This window comes from Acanthopagrus latus, chromosome 15, assembly GCF_904848185.1.
Source record: "Acanthopagrus latus isolate v.2019 chromosome 15, fAcaLat1.1, whole genome shotgun sequence".
Taxonomy (NCBI): domain Eukaryota; kingdom Metazoa; phylum Chordata; class Actinopteri; order Spariformes; family Sparidae; genus Acanthopagrus; species Acanthopagrus latus.
In genome coordinates, this window is record NC_051053.1 from 14090599 (window position 1) to 14103629 (window position 13031).

Below are 13031 nucleotides of genomic sequence, written 5' to 3' on the forward strand. Positions count from 1 at the left end.
GCATGTGTTTTTGATAGTTTTGGGCAAATATTAATAAGCTGTATTACGCTTTTTATACACAGGCACGTTAGAGGGATCAATACATTTTTTTTGTTGTTGTTTCAATGAAAAATATAAGTCAAAGTCTTGGTCGCGGGCCCTTTTTTTTAATTGACATGTGATCTGCCTGTGGCCTCTGTGACAAAATCACCTGACATTCCTGGACGCTCGGTCAGCTTCCTCACAGTGATCCTCTTGCTCAATACACGATCTTTGTGCTCTCACTTTATCAGCGTGGAAACTTCAAAATCTATTCGTCCGACTGTAACCTGAGGGTCCTCCCCCTGCTCCGGAGCTGCCGAGCTGAAGCCAGGCTTAAACTTCTGACTCACTATCGATCACCGCACATGTCATAGGCAGGAGGAAGTGCGCTGGTGGTCAGAGACAGATCTTAAAACACAGTTTAAACACCAGAATTTAACGTTAGTCAGCTATGCCTCTCCGGGTGGTGATGCAGGGTCCTGGACCCTGGGGCTTCAGGCTGGTCGGGGGGAAGGAGTTCGAGCAGCCGCTGACTATCTCCCGGGTAAGTTTGACTTTTAGCCGCTATTGTAATCCAGTGTAACCACACCTGGGTTTGTCGCGATGAAACTTTCACCTCTTGTTGCCTCCTCTGTTACTTCACCGTGAACAGACTTGATTGAAAGCTAGTTAACGTTAAGCTAACAGCAGGCTAACGCTACGCCACAGATGCTAAAGTGATATCACTTTAATTTAGCTAACATTAGCTCCCTTTACAGTGTCGACATGTTGTTAATGTGGGGTTTTCATTGTGCTTTAAGCTAGAAGCGATAATAACCTGTCGCCTTGTGTTTTGTTACGAGTCATTTACATTAGTTAAATACAGATGAGACGAGATAATGAATCCTTGTGTTATGTGAGATGTCTTTCTTTTCTTTTACCCTCAGTGTGCAGGTGAGACAAAAGTCCACAGATAATGCCACCAGTTACCCCATCATGTCCACTGACTCTTATTGTCCTCGAGCCTTAACTTCAAATTAAAAGCCTGATATTGAGGGGGAAAATTCTAAACGTGCCTTTATTTTGACATCCCTGAGTGTCCTTGAAGCCATTCTTTTCAGCCCATTCTGTTACTCTACAACATCATGGTATTTACAGATGCAAAGTTTTATTACCCTTTCAAACACAGCCAGACACTCCTGTGACTAATGATTTTGAATATGACTCTCTGCTGTGTACTTTGCCTGAGTGGAGGCTGCCGTAGCTGTTGTAAATGTTGTTCCCAGTGGTCAGTCAGTCCACTCCACCCATGGAAAAGTGATTAGGAATTCCTGGACTGTGCCAGAGTCTCTCTCTCTCTCTCTCTCTCTCTCTCTCTCTCTCTCTCTCTCTCTCTCTCTCCCTCTCTCCCTCTCTCCCTCTCTGTGCTTGGAGCCTTTATCTTTGACAGAGGGTCTGCCCTCCAGGCAGCTCTCAGCCTGAGCCTGAATGAAAACACCTTCCTCCATGTGGCTGCGACTGTGTGTACTGTAAATAATGAAATGTGTGTAAAGGTCCTTGAAGGTCACAGTTAAACAATACAGCAGTGGATTTAAACTCTGGTCAGAGAAGACGTGTTAAGCTAACATCCGGCTGCAGAGCAAAGTTTTGTTTTATTTCCATGATTCTAGTTGACTTATTCATAAGCGGTGTTTAATTTTTGATGAGGATAGACAAGTACACCTTTGTCAAGCACCCTTTAAAACTGTGTAATCCAAATTCACACATATCCCAAAAAGTCGCTGTTTTATTTTTAATATCGGTTACATCGCCTGTGTTGAAGGTCACCCCTGGGAGTAAAGCCGCCCAGGCCAACCTGTGTATTGGAGACATGATCTTGGCCATCGACGGAGAGCCGACAGAGAACATGACTCACTTGGAAGCACAGAACAAGATCAAGGGGTGCATAGAGCAAATGGTGCTCTCCATAGACAGGTAGGTTGTAGCAACATGTGCCAGTCTGATCTGCATAGCCGTGGGCCTGAAAAAAACTTGAGTCATATGAGACAGCTCAGCAGCGATCCAGGTGTTGGGGGAGTGATGTCATGTTCATTCACGGCGAGTCATGTCTTTTGTTTCACTGAAATCTTTCTTTTTGATAAGTGTATGTAGGCTACGCTGTGTTGTAATTCTGTCATGTCATCAGCACATTACATCATAATTCTCTGGTAGCGTATGATTTCATGCAACAGACGTGTTGAAATGGACTCGGCAGCAGGCAGGCAGGTTGAAGCAAATATGTTTGTTCAAATTAAGAGTGAATGTGTTGAACACAGGGTGGGGTAAGCTGTCGAGGAAGCCGAGCCAAAGGGCATACCTGCGAGGACTGTGCTGCATTCAAAGAGACAGGAATAATATCATGTTCACGTGCAGCTCGACAGGAAAGCACACCCAGCAATATAAAAAAAAAAAAAAAGATTTGGCGTGTTCTATTTAATGCCAATATGTGATGATTATTTTGCAGTTCAGTGTTTCTCAGCAGCACAGTGACATTTGTTTTGTTCTGTCTGTTCTGCAGGTCGGAAAGTAAAATGTGGTCACCTCTTTCATCTGAGGGAGGGAAGACACATCCGTACAAGATGAATCTTGCATCAGAGCCACAAGTGAGTGCCTGCACTCAACATGAAAGCTGAATCAGTTTGGAAAATGACTCCCCCAGCTCTCTCATTTAGCTTGAACCCTCATTTACAGGTAGCCATACAGTTTTCTGGACGCCTGCGAGTTTTCTTTCTCACAAAGGCGTGTGGGTTTTTTTTTTCTTGACTGCCAACGATGAGGTCATTGTTTACTTCCCAACAGGAGGTTTCCTAGGAGACGGTAGTTTATCAGCCAAACCCTGACGCAAGCCTCAGTTCCTGCCTGCTGAGTGGAAAGCCGGGGCCAAAGTGTGAATTCATGTAGGACACAGTGTGGTGTGTCTCAGGCTCTGTGTGTTTCACAGATGTTTTGCATTTTTCGCACACACACAGTAACGCGTGTTTCAAGCGCTTGTCTGGACTCTGTCACTTTGATACCTCTTCACTGTTTAATTCCTCTAAAACATCGCTTTTGTCCTTTTTCGGCTATTATAGCATTGGTTAATGCTATTTTTTGTGTAAGTTTATTTGCTCGCAGGGACTCTAGGGCATTTTGCAATTTAAATGTCTGATGTTTGAAGCATGAGCTATTTTTGGAGGTATTTCCGTGTTCTCACTGTGAAGCATGAGCTCGATTCAGTGGTATTTATGTGCCCACTTTGATGGCATGCCAGTGTCGTGACGTGCTTGTCTTCACAGACCGTTAACTATAATTAAGGCAAAATCCATAGTTGCACATTATCCTGTTAAATTATGTGTGACTCTAAGCCAAACTAGAGGCAATGGTCAAAATATGACTGATTTTATTTTCAGTTGAACAGTGTTTCCAAGTCGCTCTTTTCAGTCAAGTCAGCACTTGGAACATTATTAAATTGATAGTTGAAAACTGGTTCCAAACTTGGGAGACAACAAAGCTACTAGAGGCCCTCTTGATTTAAAGTGGTGTAACAAAACGTATGAACAGTAAATGGATATGAGGCCTATATGTGAGCATTAATTTCTGTGAATAAACCAAGTGAGGTTGTTATTTTTTAAGTTTAGATTATCTTTTAAGATGTGACCTGAGGATAAGGACATAGTGAAGACCTGAACACAAGTTATGTATGTTCACAGAGCCTTCATTCTCTGCCTAGCAGCCTCGTCATGCTGCAAAAGTGCAGTTAAATCAACCAAGTGTGAATATAGCAAAGTCAAAGAGTCTGGGAGAAGAAAACAACAAATGTTTCAAAAAAAGAAGCCTCTTCAGTATGCATGATTGTTGAAAAAAATGACATATTTCTTGTTTAAAAAAACATGAGAAGAATAAACACATTGAATACGGGGTCAGGGGTCATAAGATTACTCAATGATAGAAAAGCTGTCCCTAAAAGACAACGGTTTGGGAACCACTGTACTTGAGGTTGGGTGATTTCAAATGTTGTGTAATATTCATAACCCACATGATGTCAGCTGCATGTTCGTGCATGTGCAAGCTCATAAAATAAACTAAAAAATAAGAGTTCAAGTTCAAAGTTGTGAGCACTGTTGCATCAAGTTCGCTCTTCGGATGTTGCATGATTCAGACAGCGTGCAAGTTCTTTCACAAATGCCTGCAATCAGCACCTTTTTGCTCAGTTACTCACACAAAGTTTAACAGCACAATTTTCCATTGATTTTTTTTGTTTTTTTTTTTTGTTTTTAACAGGAGGTGAAACACATCGGCTCGAGCCACAACAGGAGCGCTCTGCCATTCACTGGTTTTGGCTCCAAAGTCGTGACCAACCAGTACAACAACCCATCTAGTCTCTACTCCTCAGAGAACATCAAGGACTTCAACTCAGCCGTGGACGAAGTTAAAACAATGGCTACAGCGAACGAGCCCAACAGCAAGTAAGACGATACTGAAATGACACAATTAAGTCCTGCTTGGTTTGAGACTCGAGACCCCAAAGAAAAGGCAGTACGAGCTGCGCCAAGAAGCGCAAAGTATTGTTTAAGATCATGAAGGACCAAACTTTGATTGATCTGTTGGCTGTTTCTTTTATTCACTGTATCAATATCAATAATCTTTCTAATATTCTGGGACTAAAGGATTCAGAAAATACATTGATAATATCACATTTATGAAGTTGGAATCAGAAAATTATTGAAATTATTAAACGATTGTTAAAGTAGTTTGGTATTGATTTTATAGTTGTATATCGTGAACTAATCGACTATCATTGCAGCTTTTTTCCCCATATCATAAATCCTTAGTTCTTTATTGACATAATGCTGACACAGATCCTTTTTCAAATAAAAAATAAATAGACAAAAATATTTAATGATGTGAAACTTTATTCTGTTTGTGTGCTGTTACTCAGCTCTGAGCGGGTCAAAGTTTAACCACATCTACTGCTAACTGACTGGTGTTACTTATGTTTCACAGTCCATTTGGTTGAAGCAACCCCCCAACAGATGTATCTACCATTATCCAGTTTGAATCGTACTTTTTATCTTTAACATTGTATCTACTGTTTGTTTTTTACTGAACACACTGCTCAGGAAAAACATTCAATTCAAAGAGCTTCAGTGTCTTATCTTAAAGGATACAAACACAATGTCTCTAAGGATCAATTACTTTACCAACTGAAAACACTCACCCATAGGCCACATGTTTGATTTGCTTTTAACTGCTGGATTGAGTTGATTCACTGTGGATTTTTAAATAGTTTACCCAGGAAAAAAATGAGCTTGTTAGATTTAGGCCAGCTCCCAAAAGTGTGAGTAATTTAAGTCCTAACATTAGTAATGTGGATATGATGGCCCAGCCGACAGAGGTATTCACTCAGCTATATTCAGATGCATCAAGAAAATTGTATCACTTCCTGCAGCCATTGAAACCAGGAACTGATGCTGATATAGAACAATAAGAGAGTTCCAGGTGAAAATGAGCAAGAGACACAAAAATCAGGTTTTTGTGATCTGTTCAGTATGAATGCTTTGATATATTTGCATCCTCTGCCACCTGCACATATATTAAAATGCACACACGCTTTGCAGAGCTCCGTCAGATCCATCGCAGACAGAGAAGAGGCCGGCTGTAGCAGCAGATTCAGAGGTCTACAAGATGCTGCAGGAGAACCAACAGACTGACGAGCCTCCTCGCCAGTCTGCTTCATTCAAAGTGCTACAGGGGATTCTTGAGACAGGTATGGATCCTTGTTGTTAGTCACAGCTTCTTTGAAGGGTAATCAAGGAGTTCTCTTTTTTTAAGCATAGCCTTTGGGCATGCAGTTATCTTCCATTTATAATTTGATGACATTACTTTTGTTTTTGTTTGTTTTGTTCCTGATTAAACCAGTTGAAGTATGTTAAGATTGTTTGTGTGGGATGTTTGTAGGTGACTGTGACAAACCGTCAGGCTTCAGGAGTGTGAAAGCCCCCTCAACAAAGATCGGATCATCCGTGGGGAACGCAGACAAGTTACCCACCTGCGACAAATGTGGATCCGGCATTGTGTAAGTATTTTATGGTTCCTTCCTGCTGTTTTACAGATCACATGTTTAGTTTGCGACACAAGGAAGTGCGAACAAGCCGTTATGGCTTTGTCTGAATCCAGACCACAAGTTTCAGCCCAGATCTTTGTCCAGCTCTCCTCTGAGGAAATTCATGGCGACCTGCTTTTAAACCTGACAGCCACACTTTGAGACCAACACAATGTGACAAAGTGTTGTGATGCAACACTGAGGGCCCCCAGAGTCGTGTTGTTGTTTCTGTTTGGGCTTTGTCTCCACCTTGTGGCTGGGTTGTCTTAAGACCACAGGACCCTGTGTGTCAGCTTTTATCCTGAAGTCCCATTGTTTTCCCCAAAAACATTTAAGCATGATACATTTTTACATCTTTTGAGTAAATTTCATTGTTTTGGATTCAGTATCTTTGTGTAGTAAAAGTTATAATATGTAAAAGTATCCCAAATGTTTCCGACAACATTCAAACCCAGAGAAATCTTAATTTTGTTCAGGATAACAGTGCATTTCATTTGGTCACCTGTTATTATAACATCTGGGAGAGAATCGGAGAATGAGGGAAGATGTCGGTGAACGTGACTAAACCTAACGTGATTAAACATAACCTCATCCGTGAACATTTCTGCCTATGCCACGTAAACAGATTTCTATCAGCAGTGCTGGTCGTTTAACAGTGAAGACAACAACTCCCATGATACCACAAAATTTAATGTCATCAGACTAAAACCATTTGTTTTCATGGTGTCGATTGAGAGACCCCTAGTGGCAGAAACTGCATATTTTTGGTTTGATTCTAACAGCTGTGGCTTAGCAGACTTCATAATAAGGGCTTTTGCTCAAGTCAAGATAAGATCTGCCTTTTAACTTTTTTATTAAACATTAAAACTTTGCGTGTTTCCTCTGTAATTGTTTTGTAGCTGTGGTGGCAGCTGGAAAATATGTGTATTTGTTGAGCATCCACCCCTTTCGGTCTTGGCGTCAGAATTATCTGTGGCTTTGTTCAGATGCAGTTTTGGGCCCCTTAAATTATAGGACATCCCCAGAATGTATTTGTAGTTATTTTTTCTGCTTTTACAGTAGAAGATAAAACTGATCCAAGTGATGTTAAATCCAGCTCATGAGTAGGTGTCTGAATAAACTTGAGCATTACATTTTTAAGCGTTTAAATAAAGCTTAACAAGATGCTGTGTTTTTTTTGTTTCAGGGGGATGGTGGTGAAGCTGAGGGATAAGTTCCGTCACCCCGAGTGCTACACCTGTACAGACTGCGACGTCAACTTAAAACAGAAGGGACATTTCTTTGTGGAGGACAAGATTTATTGTGAGACGCATGCACGCGAGCGAGTGACTCCGCCTGAGGGCTACGATGTGGTCACCGTCTTCCCCAAGTAGAGGGCTCACTCCGGCCTTGGGACTGCACGCCACAATCGGACACTATGACATAATCCTAGATGTCCCGACATTTAGCTCATGATGGTCTTCTTTGCATTGTGTTTCAGTACGGTCACAGGTGGGCAGTCCAGTAGAGAACCACATCTTCGAAAGTGTCAATTTGCACATTAACTTCTACAAAAGAAAAGTCAATGAATACTATGAAATGATGGCATTTGTTTTTTTATCTCCCTAAAAAGAGTCTTCCATTTGAATGACAGCCAATGTGTTGATGTAATATTTGTCTTTGTAAATGTAAATGTTCAGTTTGGATCATGGAAACAATGGAAAGGCAGACTACTTTTCACCACAAGACTTTTTTCTACAGTTTTATTAAATAAATAGAACTACTTTTTATGCAGCAAGAACAGCTCAAAAACACATATGAATCATTTCCAAAATAAATATTTTAGCTTAAAATAATCTGATTGTGCTTCATGGTCTTTTAGTGAAACTTTGATTGTCGTGAAATCAAATTCTAAAACTAAGAAAGGGCCTCGAATGACACTTACAGTTTACTTATAGTAAATGTTTTCAGCCCATAGAGAGCAGTGCAGTAACACAATACGGGCAGTCATTAAACAGTAACCACCAATTTTACACATTTAAGTATGTTTACTGGTCCCTTGGAGAACTAAGTCATATGAAAAAGTAATACAAAGGAGTGCAACGCCAGACCAGTGGACTGCTTTTCAAAACATAACCGCTGGGTGACATCACTGGAGGCACCGTCTCAGATTACATGCAGCTTCCTCTGGAGCCACAGAAAGCTTTACAGTATGTTTTCACATATGAAGTAGTACTCCCCAAGACCTGTACACACACTTGAATGTGTAAACTCGGTGGAGTTACCCTTTAAGGACTCCTCGTTGGAAGGTGGAAAGTCAACAGTGCCAAGTGTCTCTGAGACCATTCCCACTGCAGAATGACCTGAGATACACGCTGACAGGTATGACGCTGGATATTTCTCCCGATGTGAAACAGTTTCTTGGCTCATAGTCAGCTGACGTCACACAGCCAGCAGCCCCTGCGGGTGATGCGGATGAGTCCCACTCCGCAGACGACACACTCGCCGGGCTGCTCAGGTCTGACCCCGCCTGCAGCTGCTCCGGCCTGTGTCCGTGCAGGTCGGCCATGCGCAGAGTCTCGGTCAGAGCCCAGATGTAGTTGTGGGCAAAGCGCAGAGTTTCGATCTTGGTCAGCTTGGTGTCGTCGGGCAGTGTGGGCAGGATGCTCCTCAGCGCGTCCAGAGCGGAGTTCAGGTTGTGCATCCGGTGGCGCTCCCTGTCGTTGGCCTTCATTCTGCGCCTGCCCCGCTGTCCTGACCTCTCACACCTGCCTCTGGGCTTTAGATTCTTCGCCGAGGAGGCCTCCCCTCCGATTACAGACAACGGTTTTCTGGGCAAAGTTTCACTTGAGCCGCCGGCTTCATTCACCTGGTGGCGAACAGAAAACCTGCTGAGCGTCAGTGCGTCGGTGGATGTGCGCAGGTCACCGGGGACGCACTGTGTTTTAGGAGACATCCTGTGCGAATATAAGCGAAATATGATGTAACTACAAAAGTGCTAAAAGGAAACCACGAATGAATCTTTAAAAATCACAAAAGTAAACTGTGTGTTTGAAAAAGTTTCCTTTTTGAAACTTCGAAAAGTCTAAATCATATTTCCTATTTTTTTCCCCCCACAAACCTCAAACATCTTAATAAATCTACCACTGTGCTGAGAAGTTTCCACTTACTTCCGGTGCAGATTTTGACATCTTTAAACAGTTTAAGAGATACAAATGAGGCAGAATAAACATGTAACTGCACTGCTATCTAGAAAAAATCTGCAAAAGATCCAAATGCCAGATAAAAAAGAAGAAACCCGACCTGTATGGATATATTTGCACTTACTTGACAGGTGATGCTCGGATGGAGAGACAGCCAGTCGTGTAGCTGGAGGCAGCAGACAGTGTATAGGTGCAGCTGACAGTGAGGGATGGATGCGCATCTCTGTATTTTATATGGCCTTTATCTTATCTTCTTGCGCGGTGGACGCCTGAATCAACAGCGCCCGTCAAGTGGCCAATCAGCTTCCAGACGGCGCGTCCTTCACCCTCCACCCCCACCTCTCTCTCATTCTTCACACTGCTGTATTTCTTTTTGTATTCTTTGTCATTTTCAACCAAATGCATGGACATGGTGTCGTCCAAAATGCAGAACGTGTGCCAGACGAAAAAAAATGACCGCATTTTATATTCTGAGAGAAATCAGGGAGAGAATATCAACTATTCAGTCTGTCTGAGGGCCATGTTTCAGAATCAGGGAGCTACTGCTTCGTTGGGGAATTTATTGTAACTTTTCACATTTTGTTCATTATGTGTTTATTACACCTTGTCAGCCACGACTCCATCTCTCAGAGCCAATGTTGGGCATCTTACACGAAACCCTTTGGAGGCTTTATCTCGGGGTACGCGCTTGTTTCTTGATGCTCAATGCAGAGAGCCGCACTGTGTTAGCCAGGGTGCAGGAGCTGGATAGTTCCTGGTATAAAAGAAAAAAAAAACATTGATATAAACTAAAGAAATACATAAATATATGATATACATATATCTATCTTCTTTACGCACACAAACTCTTCAGCCACCATTCAACACTTGTGAACTACTTGTACTTTTAAGTGTGACTCTGGACTTGTGACTCGTGATTAAGTGTTCAGCTCCCTCTGAAGCGCTCAAAGTCAGTCATTTTGGGGGCGGGGGTATTCTACCATTACTATTTTTTCCGTTTGTGTGAACAATAATGTCTCTATATTAATAAAGAGATGCTGGCAAGACCTTTAAATTGAGCTGGTTGTCGGATTTTTGTGCGCAAATGCAGTAGAACTACAGGGAATTGTTCAAATGTCATTGCATTTCTTTCCAGAAAGTTATTATTCCAGGAGGTGTGAGTTTGCAAACGATCAGATCCCTGTCCTTAAGGATAGTTGTAAATGCCACATTTTACGCACTGAAAATGTTGGCACATGTCATGCTGAGGACATGGTGGTCATGGTAACTTGGCAAACTGGCTTCAAAAATCTACTTCCAGTGCATCACGGTATTGAAAAGTGAGGGGAAATCCACAGCATCTCGGTGTTATTTTTATATAAGTAGTTTATTATTAATTATGCAGTTGCGTATTTCTGATTGTGCGCACATGACACGATCTGGTTGGTTTTGAAGAACTTTAATCTGCTAAACGTTGGCTCTCGCCTGAGTGCTGCCCAGAGTTATTCCAATGAGTGACTGATCTCTTTGTGAGCTCGAAATAAACTGATCAAAGTAAGTATCAACTATCAAAGAAAATATAATTTTTTCATGACACATGGATTTGTACAAACATTTGCTTAATGCGTTTGTGCGCAAAGCTCCGGTGGTTGGACAAAGGCAATTACGCATGGGCCCCCCGAACAAAGAGCATGTGAGAGGGTGAAACCTGTTGTGTGAACTGATAGTACAAAGGTTCTGGTTGTGTGTCACAACAATAAAAGCTCGATTCCTCCCGTTATGTGAGCCTGTACGTGTGCGTTATGACATCTCCAAAAACATGTCCACTATCGCCACAACTCAATTGCGCATTGCAATGTTTATATTTCAACATCACTTTGAGAGCGTTGAAGATTATTAAAATATGGCAAGGACATGCAGACACGTGTCAGCTCTGGCGAGGGGGAGAGGGGGAGCGTGGCAGAGCTCAAACATGATTTACAGTTGCCAACAAAGGATCACCGAAAGCTCTCCTTAACTTTCTGTCTAAATATGTGTTTTGGGAACAATCTGATAACCATATGCTTTCAATAAACTGGACAAATACACCAGGGAGATACGAGATGGTGCCTTGCTGTTATAAAAGGCACGAAAAGTCTAAAGTAAACTAAATATTACCACTTTACAAATAATCATTGATGCCAAATCCATATTCGGATATCATGGACAGGTGTTGGTTTGAAGTTGTCAGTCTCTCTCCTTGATTTTTATCAGTGTGCTGTAGTGTCCTGCTTGTTATGCAAAGTATAGGCAAACATAAGCGCCCAGTTGCTGTGGAAATAGCAGATATCGGAGCAGACTTGGTTCGAAAAGTGATTTAACAATATTTAACAATAAACTGAGCAAGCTCCGGAGCAGGTGATACCTGCCCGATGCTCCTGATTAATACTTCCTCTACTACTTCACTTTATAGTCTCCTTTGCTTATTTATTAAACGAAATCTATTTATTATTATTTTAGCAAACAGAGGTACCAGGTGGGGCTTTATTTTCGTCCTCAGCTTTTTGTTTGAAGGACGTTTTGAGGGGGGCAATCAAAGTCCAACAACTCGCTGACCAGATTGTTGTCATCCCAAACTCGCAGCGGAGCCATTCAATGTGCCCCCCTCCTCTTCTTCTTTCTGGCAAAGAGCTGCCGGGAGAGAAAGAAAGAAAGAGGAAACTTCCTCAAGAAAGGAAAAACATCTTAAAAACATTTAATTGCAACCTGGATGCCATATGTACACCTCTTGTGAAACCCCTCAACAATGTGACTGCCTTTTAGAAAGTATGGAGTGCGCCTTTGGAGACGTGTGCGCTTTTGGAGAGGTGCGCGCGTCGTGACCAGAATGACCCCGAACACACTTTAAACAAGAAGTAATTCGCTTTTAATGTGCTTTGGAGTTTCCTTTCACAAGCAACGCATTGTACCTCTCACCCCAGCTTTTAAAGACAGTGTACACCAATTACAGCGGAATAGCTGTCCTATGGAAGCAGTTTGTCTTTCTGTAATGATTGGAGATTTTAAGCACGAAGGAGGCTGTGGCTGCAAGTCGCCTGTGTTCATTAGTGACTCTGTGGATAAAAAGAGCAAATGGCCCAAAATATAAGATGTAACACAGACAGATAGAGATTTAACATTAAGGTTCATTTATTCATTCATAATGTATCTACTGAAGATTAATATTTTGACTTCTCTGTTTTAAAAAACGCTCATTTACCAGGAGATCTTTCAATTACAACATACACAGAAGGTATTTTGTAACTACTAATATATATATATATATATATATATATATATATATATATATATATATATATATATATATATATATATATATATTTATATATATATATATATATATATATATATATATATTCTTTTTTGTACTCTGTGTTGCCGCTCATAAATAAACAATTAAACATAGTCATAAGCAATTATCGATTTGACTGACTGGTGAGGACTCTAGATCAACATTAGATAAAGTGAAATCAACAGGAGGATTAATTAATTAATTAATTAACTAATTTATTTATTTATTAAAGCCAGTCCACTCTGAGGTTTGAAAGTACTTTTCAAGGATCACAATTAGCCTGAATTCACATCTTCAGAGAGAGTTATCTAACAAAGATTACACTTCTTTAGTTTTGACCATTTTTACAAATCCTTTTGAAGATCAGTGGTGCTGTGGTGAAAACATAGTGTACAAACTATCCAGGGTGATTTAACCA

The 13031-nt window shown here is 41.3% G+C and overlaps 2 protein-coding genes across 2 annotated transcripts; one reads left to right on the forward strand and one right to left on the reverse strand.

Annotated features, from left to right (window-relative positions):
• Positions 1-290: 290 nt before the first annotated feature.
• On the forward strand, positions 291-7956 carry pdlim1 (PDZ and LIM domain 1 (elfin)). The gene is made up of 7 exons (XM_037122946.1): positions 291-565; positions 1823-1974; positions 2558-2642; positions 4300-4484; positions 5637-5785; positions 5977-6094; positions 7308-7956. The coding sequence occupies exons 1-7, from the start codon at positions 473-475 to the stop codon at positions 7492-7494; spliced, it is 969 nt and encodes a 322-aa protein (XP_036978841.1). The 5' UTR covers positions 291-472; the 3' UTR covers positions 7495-7956.
• neurog3 (neurogenin 3) lies at positions 7774-10357 on the reverse strand. Its single transcript, XM_037122947.1, has 2 exons — positions 9428-10357; positions 7774-9057 (listed from the first exon to the last, which is right to left on the reverse strand). The coding sequence occupies exon 2, from the start codon at positions 9054-9056 to the stop codon at positions 8418-8420; it is 639 nt and encodes a 212-aa protein (XP_036978842.1). The 5' UTR covers position 9057; positions 9428-10357; the 3' UTR covers positions 7774-8417.
• Between the last annotated feature and the right edge of the window lie 2674 nt (positions 10358-13031).

What these genes read in the sequence shown, in the direction of transcription:
- pdlim1 (XM_037122946.1), top strand. Translation starts at nt 473, where the DNA reads ATGCCTCTCCGGGTGGTGATGCAGGGTCCTGGACCCTGGGGCTTCAGG. An exon ending in ATGGTGCTCTCCATAGACAG is followed by an intron (nt 1,975 to 2,557) that starts GTAGGTTGTAGC and finishes TCTGTTCTGCAG; the next exon opens with GTCGGAAAGTAAAATGTGGT. An exon ending in ATCTTGCATCAGAGCCACAA is followed by an intron (nt 2,643 to 4,299) that starts GTGAGTGCCTGC and finishes TGTTTTTAACAG; the next exon opens with GAGGTGAAACACATCGGCTC.
- neurog3 (XM_037122947.1), bottom strand. Translation starts at nt 9,056, where the DNA reads ATGTCTCCTAAAACACAGTGCGTCCCCGGTGACCTGCGCACATCCACC.